At 51.9% G+C, this 18,896-nt stretch overlaps 1 protein-coding gene across 2 annotated transcripts in view; it reads right to left on the bottom strand.

Moving 5' to 3' along the window:
• LOC147114407 (15-hydroxyprostaglandin dehydrogenase [NAD(+)]-like) overlaps nucleotides 1-18,896 on the bottom strand; it is a 131,424-nt gene that overhangs the window by 85,767 nt on the left and 26,761 nt on the right. For both annotated transcript variants that reach the window (XM_085996083.1, XM_085996084.1), the window contains exon 3: nucleotides 923-1,046. In XM_085996083.1, the coding sequence (XP_085852209.1) occupies nucleotides 923-1,046 (124 nt within the window). The remainder of the gene's footprint in view (nucleotides 1-922; nucleotides 1,047-18,896) is intronic.

Here is an 18,896-nt window from a genome sequence, read left to right on the forward strand (position 1 = left end):
ATTTCAGTTTCACAATAAGAATCTTTCAGTAAAGTTTACAAGAAAAGTCAAGCCTTGTGATTTTTATGGGAAGATATCAATTTGTTAGCTATCTGTCTAGCTCTGCATAGGAATGCGCTGCAAGGGCAGAATAAACATCCTTCCTTAGGTAAAGAGACCAAAACTGTACACAATACTCCAGGTGTGGTCTCACCAAGGCCCTATATAATTGTAGTAAGACTTCTTTAATTGCCCTTCAGAAGGTGGTGGTGAGCTGCATTCTTGAACCACTGCAGTCTGTGTGGTGAAGGTACTCCCACAGTGCAGCCCATGTGGTGAAGGTACTCCCACAGTGCAGTCCGTGTGGTGAAGGTACTCCCACAGTGCTGTCCGTGTGGTGAAGGTACTCCCACAGTGCAGCCCATGTGGTGAAGGTACTCCCACAGTGCAGCCCATGTGGTGAAGGTACTCCCACAGTGCTGTTAGGGAGGGAATTCCAAGGATTTTGACCCAGTGACGATAAAGGATCAGCGATATACTTGGAGGTGGTGGTGTTCCCATGCGCCTGCTGCCCTTGTCCTTCTAGGTGGTAGAGGTCACAGGTTTGGGAGGTGGTCATAGTCTCAGGATAAGGGGTCGGCCATTTAGGACTGAGATGAGGAGAAATTTCTTCACTCAGAGTGTTGTGAATCTTGGTAATTCTCTACCCCAATTGGCTGTGGATGCTCAGTCGTTGAGTAAATTCAAGTTTGAGATCGATAGATTTTTGGGCACTCAGAGAATCAAGGGATATGGGGATCAGGCGGAGAAGTGGAGTTGATGTAGAAGTTCAGCCATGATCTTACTGGATGGCGGAGCAGACTCGAGGGGCTGAATGGCCGACTCCTGCTCCTATTTCTTATTTCATTGGAACAATCCCGATCAATGACCAATCCTCCCGTACCTTTCAGTTGGTTGTCAGACGTCACATCACAAGTGGTGAACATGGTTTGCTGAGCTCCATAGGTCTTATCAAACTCAGACTTTGCATCAAGGCCAACTGCACTGTTAACATCCAAGAGGCTGACCTAAAGGAGGCAATCAAAATCCTGGTAACTTGTGAGCTACAGGGATAGTTAATGATTAATCAATGGTTTTAGGAAGTCAGTTAATAGTTAATCAATGGTGTTACGGGGTCAGTTAATGGTTAATCAATGGTGTTACGGGGTTAGTTAATGGTTAATCAATGGTGTTACGGGGTCAGTTAATGGTTAATCAATGGTGTTACAGGCTTAATTACATAGAGTTATATTGAGTCTACAACACAGAAACATAGAAGATAGGAGCAGGATAATGTAGTGTATGTACTTTGCAGAAGGAACTATATTCTGCAGCCCCTGTATACTGCAGTACCAGTGGTGACCACCCCTGTATAAAAGCCTGTGTAGTAACTTCTGCATAGTAGTTCCAGTTTGTCTCCACTCAGTAAAGACCTGTTGTAACCAACTCCTGCAGTCCGTGTCTCAATTACACACGGACATAACACTGGCGACGAGCAGATCCGAACATACCTACAGTTCTGCACCACCTCATGGGGATCCATCCCTGAAGCGAAGTTGTTAGAGGTCGAGGCCAGAAGGAAGAAAGAAAAAAAAACAAACAGAAGAAACGGGCGTCGACCGTGGGCAACCGCCTCTGATTCATCGGAGTTGAAGATTTGCAGGAGAGGCTGTCGAGAGCAGGGCTTGGTTATCCTGTCTATGGTGTTCCAGCTAATCGGGCTGGTGGCAGGTAGTACACTGATCCTTCCTGGGCTGCGGCGGGCTAGAGCTCGATCGGGTGGCTTTTCAACGGGGCCGAGCAGCGTTGTCGGGAAGAGGAGAGAGAGAGAGAGGGTGGAGCTCACAGGGCGCGGCCGGTGCTATGAAGCCGGGCAGCGTACAGACCCGAGAAGAGGGAGGAAAGTGTCCCATAGGGTTGCTCTGACGACGGGAAAATAAATGAAATTAGAAGCGCAGAAAGCCGCGAGGAGCTGCAGTTTGCCACGGGAACCGCGGGGCGCGGCATTCGCAGCAGTGGGGTAGTGCGCGAAGACCATAGGGCGTCGCCATCAAGGCATAAAACGCCAGCAACAGCGCTAGCAGCAGCGGAGAAGACGGAAAGCGCGGGAGGCGCCATCTTAATCCAGCGGGGAAGAAGGCAAAGCGCGGGAGGCGCCATTTTGTTAAACCGGGGAAGAAGGCAAAGCGCGGGAGGCGCCATCTTAGATTTCCAAGATGCTGAAGACTGGCAATATCACTGCCTTCGCTAATGCAATAGAAGACTGGACCACGTATGTGGAAAGAGCCGAAGTATATTGCAAGGCAAACAAAGTAGCCGATGAGAAAAAGGCATCGGTACTACTAAACTTAATGGGTGCAAGAACGTACGGCCTATTGCGGAACCTGATCACTCCAGCCAAACCGATGGCGAAGACTTTTAACGAAATTGTTGATGTCCTACAGGAACACCTAAATCCTACACCGCTGCTGATAGCAGAAAGATTTAAATTCCACAGGAGAAATCAGCATAAAGATGAGAGCAATGCTGATTACCTTACGGAACTACGCAAGTTATCAAAGCACTGCCAGTTCGGAGCAGGACTGACAGATACTCTACGGGACAAATTTGTCTGTGGACTCCTGAGTGAAGGAACCCAGAAGAGGTTACTCTCAGAGAAAGAGCTGACGCTAGATAAGGCTTTCAGCATGGCAGTATCGTATGAAGCAGCAGCAAGGGGAGCTGCAGAAATACAGCAAAAGCCACAGGAATACGGCACCCACGAAATGACACGGGGATTTGAAAAATGTTATCGCTGCGGCAGAACAACCCATGACCAGAAGGACTGCTGGTCCAAGGACAAAATATGCAGGCAATGCGGAAAGATGCGACACATTGCACGAGTTTGCAGGTCTGGGAAGAAGACTAACAACAACAATAAGGCTACTAAGGAACAGTACAGGAAAGTACAAAAGATGACGGACAGTAGTTCTGAAGACCAGAAGAGCGATAGTGAATCCGGGAACAAGAGACTAAGCTGTCTCAAACTTCACAACGTAATCGCAAAAGAGGATCACCGAACCATGTGGGTCACCCGCACGATAGCAGGGTCCCAAGTCAAAATGGAATTGGATACAGGATCAGCCCTGACCGTCATGAATCGACGAGACTACGAGCAGCTATTCTCACACATACCCTTGAAAGAGACATCCATTGTCTTGAAGATGTATACGGGGCAGAAACTATACCCCTGAGGGAAAATAAGGGTGCCTGTCGAATACAACGGCAAGGAAATACAGAAATTGTATCTGTACATACTGCAAGATGGTGGACCACCATTATTGGGACGTGAATGTATCAGAACGATAAGTTTAGACTGGCACTCCATTCAGGCACTGACGGTGGCTGGTAAAAAGGATGACAACATCACACCTGGATGATTGTCAAAAATCTTAGCTAACGCCAAAGAGGTATTTCAACAAGAACTGGGAACTCTTAAAGGCGTAACCGCCTCGATAAAAATAGAAGAGAATGCAATTCCCAAGTTTTTCAAAGCAAGACCGGTACCGTATGCAATTCGCCCAGCCGTCGAGAGAGAGCTGGAGAATCTGGAGAATGTAGGCGTGTTATCTAAGGTAGACTGGAGCGACTGGGCGACACCCATCGTTCCTGTCATGAAGAAAACGTTAAACAATAAGTCTGAGGAGCCAAGGAAGGTTCGCATCTGTGGGGACTTCAAGGTGACGGTGAACCCAGTCCTTCACACAGTACAATATCCTCTCCCGAGGATAGAAGATATTTTCGCCTATCTGGAGGGAAGCGTTTTACAAAACTTGACCTAGCACAAGCATATTTGCAGATGGAGGTTGAAGAATCCTCTAGGAAGTATCTCACGATAAACACTCACAAAGGTCTTTACCAGTATAATCGACTGGTATTCGGAGTAGCATCAGCTCCGGCGATATGGCAGAGAGCGATGGAACAAGTCCTGCAAGGGATTCCGGGGACTCAGTGTTACTTGGACGACATCCTAGTGACAGGTGAAGATGACAGTGAACACCTTGCCAACCTAGAGCAGGTGCTAACTAGACTAAGAGAACATGGGCTACGAGCCAATCGCCCCAAGTGCGAGTTTTTTAAGAAACAGATATCGTATTGTGGCCACGTGATTGATGAAGAGGGGTTACATAAGTCCCCTGACAAAATTGAAGCGGTGGTTAAGGCTCCAACGCCTGAAAATGTGTCGCAACTGAGGTCATTCCTCGGATTGGTGAATTACTACCATAAGTTTTTGCCGAATTTGTCCACAATTCTGCAACCACTGAACGCCCTACTACAAACTGGAGTAGCATGGAAATAGAGCGATGAATGTAAGCGGGCCTTTCAGAAGAGTAAAGAACTAATCACTTCAAGAGAAGTATTGGCTCACTACAACCCATCACTACCGATAAGACTGGCGTGTGATGCGTCTCCCTACGGCATTGGAGCAGTACTGTCACATAAATTCCTTGATGGTTCAGAGAGGCCGATAGCTTTTGCGTCACGCTCGTTAACTTCAGCCGAGCGTAACTACGCCCAGATTGACAGAGAGGCCCTCAGCCTGGTGTGGGGGGTGAAGAAGTTCAATCACTTCCTGCACGGTCAGAAATTTACTCTCCTAACTGATCATCAACCTCTTGTCTCCATTTTCAACCCTCAGAAGGGCGTCCCGATAATGACAGCACAACGGCTACAGAGGTGGTCCCTTTTCCTAGGGGCACACCAATATGACATCGAGTACAAAGGAACTAAACAGCATGGGAATGCTGATGGATTGTCGCGCCTACCGTTGTCGACGGTGGAAGAAGCACCTGCAGTGGATCCTGTGGAGATATTCCACTCGACCATAGTCGAATGTCTACCTGTGACGAATGCATACATAGAAAAGGAAACACGAAACGACCCGACACTCTCCAGGGTCTATGATTTAACGGTGAAGGGATGGCCAGCACATGGCGAACCACTGTTGCCAGCATTCTCGCCGAGAAGAGAACAGCTGTCAGTGTGCAGAGGAACCTTGATGTGTGGATCCAGAGTAGTAATTCCACCCAAATTGAAGGATAGAGTGCTCAATGAGCTTCATGAGGGTCATCTGGGAGGGGTAAAAATGAAGAACTTAGCCAGAGCGTTTGTGTGGTGGCCGGGAATCGATAGAGAAATCAAAGAGATAACCAAGAGCTGTACAGGATGTCAGAAGGTCCAAAACGCCCCACCACAAGCCCCTCTACATCCATGGGAGTGGCCCTCATCTCCATGGCAAAGGGTGCACATTGATTTTGCTGGTCCATTTATGGACTCGATGTTTTTAATTGCGGTGGATGCACATTCAAAGTGGCCAGAGGTAATAAAAATGTCCTCAACCACCACAGAAAAAACTATCACAGTCTTACGAACCATATTCGCCAGAAATGGGCTGCCTGAACAGATTTGCTCCGACAATGGACCACAGTTTGTGTCTGAAGAGTTCCGGAGGTTCTTAAAGAACAATGGTGTTAAGCATTACACATCCGCCCCATATCATCCAGCCACCAATGGATTGGCTGAGAGGTTCGTTCAAACATTCAAGATGGCTATCAAGGCAATGTGTAATGAAGACATACCCCTACAACACAAGGTGGATAACTTCTTGTTTGCCTACCGGAATGCGACACATGTGGTTACCAACCAAACTCCAGCCATGATGTTCTTCAATCGAAGACTACGATGCCACTTGGATTTGGTTAAGCCAAACATCAGAAGAGATGTGGAGAACAGGCAGTTTCAGAATATGAATGAAAGGCCGACCAGGAGTTTTAAGATAGGTCAACCAGTTTTGGCCCAGGACTACCGCACAGAGAAATGGCAGCCAGGAACGATCTGCACACGGCAAGGACCCCTAATGTATACCGTGGATGTTGGAGAGAGCATTGTAAGACGCCATGCTGACCAGATTCTAGAGTCACTGGAAAACGTCAATTCCACACCACAATCCGATACACCTGGTGATGAAACCGACGTACCAATTGCATCTACCTCAGAATCGGTGATATTGGAAGCAGACGAACCAAACAATGACGTTGATCCTGAATCAACTTTGCCAGAAGAACCTGATACCCCAAAGAGGCGTTATCCAGACAGAATCAGGAAGCCTCCTCAAAGACTGAACTTTTAATTGCTTAACTTCAGCTAATGTATCTAGCAACTGTAATTGTAAATATGTTATTTAATTATTAATCGAATGTTATGTACTGTTTAGCTAAAAGGGGAGGAATTGTAGTGTATGTACTTTGCAGAAGGAACTATACTCTGCAGCCCCTGTATACTGCAGTACCAGTGGTGACCACCCCTGTATATAAGCCTGTGTAGTAACTTTTGCATAGTCGTTCCAGTTTGTCTCCACTCAGTAAAGACCTGTTGTAACCAACTCCTGCAGTCCGTGTCTCAATTACACATGGACATAATAGATAAGGCCATTCGGCCCCTCGAGCCTGCTCTGCCATTCAATGCAATCATGGCTGATCATCCAAATTCAGTACCCGGTCTCTGCTTTCTCCCCATACCCCTTGATCCCTTTAGCCTTAAGAAATATATCCAACTCCTTCTTAAATATATTTAATGTATTGGCCTCTACTGCCTTCTGTGGTAGAGAATTCCACAGTTTCACCACTCTCTGGGTGAAGAAATTCCTCCTCATCTCTGTCCTAAATGGCTTACCCCTTATCCTTAGACTGTGACCCCTGGTTTTGGACTCTCTGACCATCGGGAACATCCTTCCTGCATCTAGTCTGTCCAGTCCTGTCAGAATGTTATAAGTTTCAATAAGATCCCCTCTCATTCTTCTAAACTCCAGCGAGTACAAGCCCAATCATCCCAATCTCTCCTCATACGTCATTCCTGCCATCCCAGGTATCAGCCTGGTGAATCTTCGCTGAACTCCTTCCATGGCAAGAACATCCTTCCTCAGATAAGGCGACCAAAACTGCTCACAATACTCAAGATGTGGTCTCACCAAGGCCCTGTACAACTGCAGCAAGACATCCTTGTTCCTGTACTCAAACCCTCTTGCTACAAAGGCCAACATACCATTTGCCTTCTTAACCGCCTGCTGTACCTGCATGCTTACCTTCAGCGACTGGTGCACAAGGACACTCAGGTCTCGTTGCACTTCCCCTTCTCCCAATCTATTGCCATTCAGATAATAATCTGCCTTCCTGTTTTTGCCACCAAAGTGGATAACCTCACATTTATACACATTATATTGCATCTACCATGCTTTTGCCCAACAGGTCCATGCCGGTGTTTCTGCTCCACGTGAGCCTCCTCCCACCCCGCTTCATCTCATCCTATCAGCATATCCTTCTGTTCCTGTGGCTGCTCACTCGATGAGTATTCAAGACTGCGATGATAGATTTTTGGGCACTGAGGGAATCAACGGATATGGGGATAGGGCGGGAAAGTGGAGTTGATGTAGAAGTTCAGCTGTGACCTTATTAAATGGTAGAGCTGGCTCGAGGTGCCGAATGGCCTACTCCTGCTCCTTAATCTTATGTTCTTTTCTCCCTCATGTGCTTATCCAGCTTCTCCTTAAATGCATCTATGCTATTCACCTCAACTACTCCTTGTGATAGCAAGTTCCATCTTCTCACCACTCTTTAGGTAAAGAAGTTTCTCCTGAATTCCCTATTGGGTTTATTAGAGACTATTTTATATTTATGGCCCCTAGTTCTGGTCTCCCCCACAAGTGGAAACATCTTCTCTGCGTCTACCCTGTCAAACCCTTTCATAATCTTAAAGACCTCTATCAGGTCACCCCAGAAACTTCTCTTTTCCAGAGGAAAGAGCCCCAGTCTGTTCAATCTTTCCTTACAGTTATAACCTCTCAGTTCTGGTATAATTCTTGAGAATCATTTTTGTACCTTCTCCAGTGCCTCTATATCCTTCATATACTGTAATAGGGAGATCAGAACTGTGCACAGTATTCCAAGTGTGGTCTAACCAAGGTTCGATATAAGTTTAACATAATTTCTCTGCTTTTCAATTCTATCCCTCTAGAAATGAACCCCAGTGCTTGGTTTGCTTTTTTATGGATTATTTTATCGCTACTTTTAGTGATTTGTGTATTTGTACCCCCGAATCCCTTTGCTCCTCTACCCCATTCAGGCTTATCCAAGTTAATGGTTAATTCATGGTGTTACGGAGCCAGTTAATGGCTGATCAATGTGTTACGGGAGAAGTTAATGGTCAATCAATGTGTTACGGGACAAGTTAATGGTTAATCAAAGGTGTTATGGGACCAATGCGTCTCCTCATGTTGTGGTACGAGCCCTTGCATTGGGGTACGAGCCCTTGCATTGGGGTACGGGCCCCTGTGTTGGGGTATGGGCCCTTCTGTTTGTAGGCATTTGATAAAGTCCCTCATAAGAGACTGTTAACTGAGGTTGAAGCCCATGGAATTAGAATCATAGAATGGTTACAGCACAGAAGGAGGCCATTCGGCCCGTCGAGCCCGTGTGGCTCTCTGCAAGAGCACTTCAGCTAGTCCCACTCCCCCGCCCTTTCCCCATAGCCCTGCAAATGTTTTTCCTTCAGGTACTTATCTAATTCCCTTTTGAAAGCCACAATTGAATCTGCCTCCACCACCCTTTCAGGCAGTGCATTCCAGATCATAACCACTCACTGCGTAAAAAAGTTTTTCCTCATGTCGCCTTTAGTTCTTCTGCCAATCACCTTGAACCTGCGCCCTCTGGCTCTCGACCCTTCCGCCAATGGGAACAGTTTCTCTCTACCTACTCTGTCCAGACCCCTCATAATTTTGAACACCTCTATCAAATCTCCTCTCAACCTTCTCTGCTCAAAGGAGAACAACCCCAGCTTCTCCAGTCCATCCACATAATTGAAGTCCCTCATCCCTGGAACCATTCTTGTAAATCTTTTCTGCATCCTCTCTAAGGCCTTCACATCCTTCCCAAAGTGCGGTGCCCAGAATTGGACACAATACTCCAGTTGAGGCCGAATCAGTGCTTTATAAAGAATTGAAGGCAGGAGACAGGCAGTAGGGATAATGGGCAGATACTCTAATTGGCAGGATGTGACTAGTGGTGTCCCGCAGGGATCTGTGTTGGAGCCTCAACTATTCGCAGTATTTATTAACGGCTTAGATGATGGGATAGAAAGCCACATATCCAAATTTGCCAATGACACAAAGATAGGCGGCATTGTCGGCAGTGTAGATGAAAGCATAAAATTACAATGAGATATTGATACATTAAGTGAATGGGCAAAACTGTGGCAAATGGATTTCAAAGGAGGCAAATGTGAGGATTTTCACTTTGGACCTAAAAAGGTGAAAGGCTAAAAACAGTGGAGGTCCAAAGAGACTTGGGGGGAAAAATTCAGTTGGTTTGCGCCTCCCGTTAGTGCCTTAATGGGGCGCAAAGCAACTATCGCCCAGGCCCGGCGATATCTGCGCCTCTCGCGAAATTAACCAGACATTTTGTGGTGGCACTAAACAATACCGCCCCGATCTCCTGCGCCCATAGATCTTGATGTCAGTCGAGCGTGCAATGCCCTTGTGGTGCCCCGGAATGGAAATTGAGTGGCGCCCCCCTCCTTTCCGCCTGGCACAAGCAACGACAGGTAGACTGGAACGCTTCCCAGTCGCTGTGGGGCTGGGGGGGCGCTATTTAAAGGGGGCCTCTTCCTGGCTTTTTCTGTGGTAGACATTTTTGCACCACTCGTTCTGACAGAGAGAGAGATTCTGAGAGAGAGAAAGAGAGACTTCTGCATTGAGTCAATGCTGTGGGAAGTAGTTTTAGCTACTGAGCATCACTTTGCAGGTACTTTGGTTTTTGACCTTCATTACTTTGATTGACAAGACTATGGGGGCTGCACTGATTTGGGGCGTCGTCCTGCGCCTGCTGAATCGGAGGCAACAGCGACGCTGAGAGAGTGGCAATCATGCCAGACGGAGGAGGACCAACAGGCCTCTGTACAGGAGACCTTACCCGCCCAGGATATTTCGGCAACAATTCTCCTACATTAAAATGTCTGAGGAGCAGTGTTTGCGAAGGCTGCGCTTCAGCAAGGAGGTGGTCACTGAGCTCTGCCACCTGCTGCAGCCAGATTTGCAGCCTCTACTGAGGACCAGGACGTTTCTGTCAGTGGCAGTGAAGATCACAGTGGCTCTGAACTTTTATGCCACCGGCTCCTTTCAAGCAGCTACTGGGGACATCGCTAATATCTCCCAGTTCGCGGTCCATTGCTGCATCCGTCAGGTCACAAATGCCCTCTATAAAAGGAGACGACAGTACATCTCTTTCCCAATGACCCGGGCCAAACAGCATGAACGCGCATTGGGCTTTGCGAGGATAGCGGGCTTCCCCATGGTGCAGGGCGCCATTGACTGCACGCATGTGGCATTGCGAGCACCGCATGAAAATGCAGAGGTGTTCCGAAACCGCAAGGGGTTCCACTCCTTAAACATCCAGTTGGTCTGTGACCACAGACAGCTGATACTCGCTGTCAATGGCCACTATCCTGGCAGCAGCCACGATGCATTCATCCTGCGCCAGACTGGTGTACCAGAACTTTTCCAGGCACCGCATCACCCAGGTGGTTGGCTTCTCGGGGACAAGGGATATCCTCTGTGCACCTGGCTGATGACACCGCTCTGTACGCCCAACACCCCTGCTGAGCTGCGGCACAACGAGAGCCATCTCGCCACCAGGAACATCATTGAGCAGACGATCGGCGTGCTCAAGCAATGGTTCCGCTGTCTGGACCACTCAGGAGGAGCCCTGCAGTACTCGCCTGAGCGAGTCTCCCTGTTTGTAGTTGTGTGCTGCATTCTTCATAACCTGGCAATCCTCAGGACCCAGCCAATGCCACCAGGCCTTGGAGCACCACCGGAGGAGGAGGAGGAAGAGGAGGAGGAAGAGGAGGAGGATGATCATCAGCAGCACCAAGGCGGGACGGAGGCCCACAATGTAGAAACTGGAAGGGCCGTCCGTCAACGGCTGATAGCAAGCTGCTTCTAGGCCCCTAGTGAGGAAATGGCTTCTGCCATTGAGAACAACATGAATGAAAGCATCCCGCAACCCCTAAGCCGGTCAAGGTAACAATGATTCCAAAGACCAAACATGTACATTTTGAATACAAAAACTTATTTATTTTACAAACTCTGTGTGTGTCATTTCCTCATGACAAACTAATAGAAAGAAACACAAAAAAACAGTCATTAACATAACTGGTTCTCACAACCTGGAGATAATGTCCAAAACACTAAACAAATGTTTGACCACGAACCTTGGCTTTTAATAAAAAAATGACCAATATTTGTCACACCTCCTACTTTTTGCCCTTCGAGGGTGATCTCCTTCCTTTGCGCACTTCCCCCCTTCCCACCCTGCAGCTCCTCCATAATGGGACCCCAGTGGCTGGTGGAAGGCTGCTGATTGTCACAACCTGAGACTGCAGATGCCCTTGAAGGACAGCCTCGACCAGCTCTGGGCCTGGAGGGCCTGGCTGCAGACTGCACCAACTCTGCATGGGCGGCAGCAAGTGCAGTGGAGAAGTGACAATGGTGGCAGCAGGAATGCTGTCATCTTGAGAGAGGACAGCAACTCGCTGCTTGACTGACACACTGACACTCCCACGGGGCAGCACTTCAGCATCCGGAGCAATCTGCTGTGGCGCGGTGAGAGCCCCGTGGAAATGTGTCCGAACCAGCGAGGATGGCAGCAGTCAGTGCTCGCGTGGCCTCAATCTGAGTCTGCATGAGAGCAGTCAGAGATGGGGTCATGGCAGCCAGTGACTGAATTGCAGCACTAAACATTTGCGTGGCATCCGCCTGTGCTACAGCGAAGTGCTCCACACTCCTTGCTAGTGATTCAATGGATTCGGGCACCCTTCCCACTGCACCCATGAGCTCAGTGTGCATGTCCACCGCCTGGGTGTTCATTTCAGCGATGAGCCGCTCCTCCTCTGCGTCCAGTGCAGCAGGACTCGCTGGCATACTCTCCCTCCGGGGAGAAGGCCCTCGAGCTTCCCTACCCCCATCACGTTGCTGCAGCCCGCTGGGTCCTGGAGCTTCATCCTCAGCAGACCCTTCCCCCCTGCTCCCCTCCAGGGAAGGCGTGTTCCCAGTGTGGGCATGGGCTTCCTCGGGAGAGGGTGGCACTGATGCTCCGGCTTCACCTTCCTCCTCGCCTGCAGCTTCACTCCCACTGGCAGCTTGAGGGCCCATCTCCTCAGCTGGTGAATCACCATCTGAAAACAAGGAGGTACAAGAGTGGCTTTAGCATGAGGACACGGGGGCAGTAAGGGAGGAATGAGTGCAGCGATTTAGTAAGTTGAATTGAAAGTGTCAAAGGCTGGTGTTGTGAGGGACAAGTGGAAGCAGAGAGGACAAAAAGGTGATGACCTTACCATTGCTGTCCAGAACAGGATCGACCTCTCCAGTGACGATGGGACCGATCACCGGGCTTGCCACAATCCTGTGGACACGCACCTCAAGGTCGCTGAGGGGTTGCAGCTGAGGCCGCCCTCCACCCGTCCGTTGCTGCTGTCTCCTGTTGTGAGATAGCTTGGCCTGCAAGAAAAAGGATGGTGTCTGAGTAAATATACAGCCATAGTTGAATAGCCCTTACTGTGTGCAGCCATGGTCTTGCCTGATATGCCTCCCATAGTTGAATAGCCCTTACTGTATGCAGCCATGGTCTTGCCTGATGTGCCTTCCATAGGTGAATAGCCCTTACTGTATGCAAAGTGTGGAATGTGCGTGTGTGTTTCATGAGGGCCATAGGTGTTGGATGAGTGTTGGGCATTGGGGTTTTAAGACCCTCTGGCCACAGAGTAAGGTTGAGATGGAGAGGTTTTGAAAAAAAGCCACTCACCCTGACGACCCGAGTGAGGTCGTTGAACTTTTTGCGACATTGTATATGGGTCCTGGGCACCATGCTCCTGGAGGAGACGCTCTGAGCCACCTCCCTCCACACTCTTCTGTACTCGAGTGGCAAAGGCCTCCTGCAACTCTCTGGGTACAGTATTGATCTTCTGCGCTCCACCGCGCCAACCAGAGCCTCCAAGGCCCGCTCGCTGAAGCGCTGTGCTCACTCCCTGGCCCTCTCCATAGTGTTTGGCTGCAACATTTAGGCACAGGTCTCTCCAGGCCGAGATTCAAGGCTCCACTGAGCAGAGTGTGGCTGGAGAGCAAGATCGACCCTCCCCTTTAAGAACTGTCCGGCTCCAGTGTGTCTGTGTTCAATCGCTAACTGGCATCACCTGCGCTGTGCCCGCGCTCTGAGTTAGTGCCTCGCTCCTCGGCCTTTGCGCCTTAAGACAGGTGTGCAGTGCCTGATTTAGCGCTCCAATCACCTCCAGGGGCAATAAAAGCCAAGTTTGCAGTCGGAGGCGATAATTAGCGCCAGGCGCTAAACTTTGCGCACGGCCAATAATGACGCCCCAAACGGGGCGATACTGAATTTTCCCCCTTGGAACCGGTACAGAAAATAATCCAATAGGCTAATGGAATGCTGTCCTTTATATCCAGAGGACTAGAGTACAAGGGGGTAGGAGTTATGCTGCAGCTGTACAAAGCCCTGGTTAGACCACACCTGGAGCACTGTGAGACCACACCTGGAGCACTGTGAGACCACACCTGGAGCACTGTGAGACCACACCTGGAGCACTGTGAGACCACACCTGGAGCACTGTGAGACCACACCTGGAGCACTGTGAGACCACACCTGGAGCACTGTGAGACCACACCTGGAGCACTGTGAGACCACACCTGGAGCACTGTGAGACCACACCTGGAGCACTGTGAGACCACACCTGGAGCACTGTGAGACCACACCTGGAGCACTGTGAGACCACACCTGGAGCACTGTGAGACCACACCTGGAGCACTGTGAGACCACACCTGGAGCACTGTGAGACCACACCTGGAGCACTGTGAGACCACACCTGGAGCACTGTGAGACCACACCTGGAGCACTGTGAGACCACACCTGGAGCACTGTGAGACCACACCTGGAGCACTGTGAGACCACACCTGGAGCACTGTGAGACCACACCTGGAGCACTGTGAGACCACACCTGGAGCACTGTGAGACCACACCTGGAGCACTGTGAGACCACACCTGGAGCACTGTGAGACCACACCTGGAGCACTGTGAGACCACACCTGGAGCACTGTGAGACCACACCTGGAGCACTGTGAGACCACACCTGGAGCACTGTGAGACCACACCTGGAGCACTGTGAGACCACACCTGGAGCACTGTGAGACCACACCTGGAGCACTGTGAGACCACACCTGGAGCACTGTGAGACCACACCTGGAGCACTGTGAGACCACACCTGGAGCACTGTGAGACCACACCTGGAGCACTGTGAGACCACACCTGGAGCACTGTGAGACCACACCTGGAGCACTGTGAGACCACACCTGGAGCACTGTGAGACCACACCTGGAGCACTGTGAGACCACACCTGGAGCACTGTGAGACCACACCTGGAGCACTGTGAGACCACACCTGGAGCACTGTGAGACCACACCTGGAGCACTGTGAGACCACACCTGGAGCACTGTGAGACCACACCTGGAGCACTGTGAGACCACACCTGGAGCACTGTGAGACCACACCTGGAGCACTGTGAGACCACACCTGGAGCACTGTGAGACCACACCTGGAGCACTGTGAGACCACACCTGGAGCACTGTGAGACCACACCTGGAGCACTGTGAGACCACACCTGGAGCACTGTGAGACCACACCTGGAGCACTGTGAGACCACACCTGGAGCACTGTGAGACCACACCTGGAGCACTGTGAGACCACACCTGGAGCACTGTGAGACCACACCTGGAGCACTGTGAGACCACACCTGGAGCACTGTGAGACCACACCTGGAGCACTGTGAGACCACACCTGGAGCACTGGGAGCAGTTCTGGGCACCACACCTTAGGAAGGATATACTGGCCTTGGAGGGAGTGCAGCGCAGGTTTACCAGAATGATACCCGGACTTCGAGGGTTAAATTACGAGGAGAGATTACACAAACTAGGGTTATATTCCTTGGAATTTAGAAGGTTAAGGGGTGATTTGATCAAAGTTTTCAAGATATTGTGGGGAACAGATAGGGTAGATAGAGAGAAACTATTTCCGCTGGTTGGTGAGTCTAGGACTGGGGGGCAGAGTCTAAAAATTAGAGCCAGACCTTTCAGGGTTGAAATTAGGAAACACTTCCACAGAAACATAGAAGATAGGAGCAGGAGTCGGCCATTCGGCCCCTCGAGCCTGCTCCGCCATTCAATGAGATCATGGCTGATCATCCTAATTCAGTACCCTGTCCCTATAGAAACATAGAAGATACACACAAAGGGTGGTAGAAGTTTGGAACTCTCTTCCACAAATGGCAATTGATGCTGGATCAATTGTTCATTTTAAATCTGAATCTGAAAGATTTTTGTTAACCAAATGTATTAAGGGATATGGACCAAAGGCAGGTAGACGGAGTTAAGTCGCAGATCAGTCGTAATCTTATTGAATGTGGAACAGGCTCGAGGGGCTCAATGGCCTCCTCCTGTTCCTGTGGTTCTTTGTTGGGGTACAAGCCCTTCTGTTGGGGTACGGGACCTTGTGTTGGGGTAGAGCCTCTTTAAAAGAGGCTGAACCAATAGGGAAGGAGATCTGTTCCCTAAAGTTGGGGTGGGAGGGAGGCCGATAGATAATCAGACCTGAATGTGGACGGGGCGGGCTTTTTGTCTGAGTGGTGTTTTCTCCTGCTGGGTCTCTTTACTTGATGCCCTCGATGTCCATCTGACACAGGAGCGAGGTACTGGGGACAGGCAGCACCCAGCAAAGGCGGCACCTTCAGGAGAAGGAGGGAGGAAACTGGGCAAAGGAGTTACAGTCACTAGATTATTTAATACTAGCTGGAGTGCCCGGCGGTGCCGAGGCTTTTTTGAGGGCATGTTGTTGTTGGAAGAGAGAGAGAGAGCGACTGGGGGGGGAAGAGAGAGAGCGACTGGGGGGGAAGAGAGAGAGCGACTGGGGGGGAAGAGAGAGAGCAACTGGGGGGGAAGAGAGAGAGCGACTGGGGGGGAAGAGAGAGAGTGACTGGGGGGGAAGAGAGAGAGCGACTGGGGGGGGAAGAGAGAGAGCGACTTGGGGGAAGAGAGAGAGCGACTGGGGGGGAAGAGAGAGAGCGACTGGGGGGAAGAGAGAGAGCGACTGGGGGGGAAGAGAGAGAGCGACTGGGGGGGAAGAGAGAGAGCGACTGGGGGGGAAGAGAGAGAGCGACTGGGGGGGAAGAGAGAGAGCGACTGGGGGGGAAGAGAGAGAGCGACTGGGGGGGAAGAGAGAGAGCGACTGGGGGGGAAGAGAGAGAGCGACTGGGGGGCAAGAGAGAGAGCGACTGGGGGGAAGAGAGAGAGTGACTGGGGGGGAAGAGAGAGAGCGCTGGGGGGGAAGAGAGAGAGCGACTGGGGGGAAGAGAGAGAGTGACTGGGGGGAAGAGAGAGAGCGACTGGGGGGGAAGAGAGAGAGCGACTGGGGGGAAGAGAGAGAGCGACTGGGGGGAAGAGAGAGATGGGGGGAGAAGAGAGAGAAGGGGAGAGGGAAGGAGAGAGGGAAGGAGAGAGAGAGAGAGAGGGAAGGAGAGAGAGAGAGGGAAGGAGAGAGAGAGGGAAGGAGAGAGAGAGAGGGAAGGAGAGAGAGAGAGAGGGAAGGAGAGAGAGAAGGAAGGAGAGAAAGAGAGAGAAATTGTGTAACCTTAGTGGCACACTATGTTGCAGCTTGCCATAAACAGAGGGACAACCACTAAATATAAGAAAAGAGTATATACAAATGATATGAATGTATATTTATACACTCAGGGATATATCTCTTTATACACTGTATGGATAGATCTGTATTTTTGTGTACAACCATGAATGTTTTTCGATGCTTTGGCAACATAAGATGTACCTTGTCATGCCAATAAAGCGATTTGAATTGAATTGAATTGAATTGAGAGGGAAAGCAAAGGAGGGAGAGAGGGAATGAGAGAGAGAGAGAGGGAGACAGAGACAGAGGGAGGGAGAGAGAGAGACAGAAGGGAAGGAGAGAAAGGGGAAAGGGGTGGGGGAGAAACGGGTGGGTGGGGGAGAAGGGTGGGGTGGGGGCGGGAGAAGGGTGGGGGGGAGAAGGGTGGGGTGGGTGGGGGTGGGAGAAGGGTGGGGTGGGGGGAGAAGGCTGGGGTGGGTGGGGGGGAGAAGGGTGGGGTGGGTGGGGGGGGAGACGGGTGGGGTGGGTGGGGGGGAGAAGGGTGGGGTGGGTGGGGGGGGAGACGGGTGGGGTGGGTGGGGGGGGAGACGGGTGGGGTGGGTGGGGGGGGGAGAAGGGTGGGGTGGGTGGGGGGGGAGAAGGGTGGGGTGGGGGGGAGAAGGCTGGGGTGGGTGGGGGGGGAGAAGGGTGGGGTGGGTGGGGGGGGAGAAGGGTGGGGTGGGTGGGGGGGGAGAAGGGTGGGGTGGGAGAAGGGTGGGGTGGGGGGGAGAAGGGTGGGGTGGGTGGGGGGAGAAGGGTGGGGTGGGTGGGGGGGAGAAGGGTGGGGTGGGTGGGGGGGAGAAGGGTGGGGTGGGTGGGGGGGGAGAAGGGTGGCGTGGGTGTGGGGGGAGACGGGTGGGGTGGGTGGGGGGGAGAAGGGTGGGGTGGGTGGGGGTGGAGAAGGGTGAGGTGGGTGGGGGGGAGAAGGGTGGGGTGGGTGGGGGGAGAAGGGTGGGGTGGGTGGGGGGGGAGAAGGGTGGGGTGGGTGGGGGGAGAAGGGTGGGGTGGGTGGGGGGGGAGAAGGGTGGGGTGGGTGGGGGGGAGAAGGGTGGGGTGGGTGGGGGGGGAGAAGGGTGGGGTGGGTGGGGGTGTAGAAGGGTGGGGTGGGTGGGGTGGGTGGGGGGGAGAAGGGTGGGGTGGGTGGGGGGGGAGAAGAGTGGGGTGGGTGGGGCGGAGAAAGGTGGGGTGGGTGGGAGAAGGGTGGGGTGGGTGTGGGGGGAGACGGGTGGGGTGGGTGGGGGAGAAAGGGGTGGGTGGGGTGGGATTGGAGGGGTGAGTGGGGTGGGAGAAAGGGGTGGGTGGGGGGGTGGGGGAGAAAGGGGTGGGTGGGGGAGAAAGGGGGGTGGGGGGTGGGGGAGAAAGGGGTGGGTGGGTGGGGGGGGAAGGGGGTGTGGGGGAGGGAAGGGGGAGGTGGGTGGGGGGGAACGGGGGGGTGTGGGGGGGTGGGGGGGAAGGGGGGGTGGGGGGGAAGGGGGCGTGTGTGGGGGGGAAGTGGGGTGTGGGGGGGAAGGTGGTGTGGGGGGGAAGGGGGGTGTGGGGGGAAGGGGGGTGTGGGGGGGAAGGTGGGGTGGGGGGGAAGGGTCAAAAGGGAGGGGGAGAGGGAGGGGAGGGGGGGAAAGGGAGGGGAGGGGGGGTTGGGGGGGAAGGGGGGTTGGGGGAAGGAGGGGGGAAAGGAAGGGAGGGGGGAAAGGGGGGAAAGGGAGGGCGGGAAAGGCCGGGGGAGGGAGGTGGGGGAAAGGGAGGGGGGGAGCCAGCAGACCCTCTCCCAGTGCTGGTCCCTGTCTGGGCCAGAAGCCTGGGACTGGAGTTGCGCTGCTGGCCGTTGGAGAAGCCTAGGCCTCGGGCCCCTGCACTGACATGGCAAGGGGTGGGGGAGCAAGGGGTGGGGAAACATGAAACTTAAAGTACTTATGAAACATTTTTGGTAAATCTTTCTATAACATACACTTTACAACCTCACCAATCTTTTTATTAAAAAAGGGGTCCTCACCTGTCAGTGTGTTGTATCACAACAATGGCCGCCGCTTGCTTTTCAGTTGAAAGATTAGGCCCCGCCCACACAGTCGATTG

Source organism: Somniosus microcephalus, chromosome 8, assembly GCF_052327205.1.
Source record: "Somniosus microcephalus isolate GS21.2 chromosome 8, FLI_Smic_1.0, whole genome shotgun sequence".
Taxonomy (NCBI): Eukaryota; Metazoa; Chordata; class Chondrichthyes; order Squaliformes; family Somniosidae; genus Somniosus; species Somniosus microcephalus.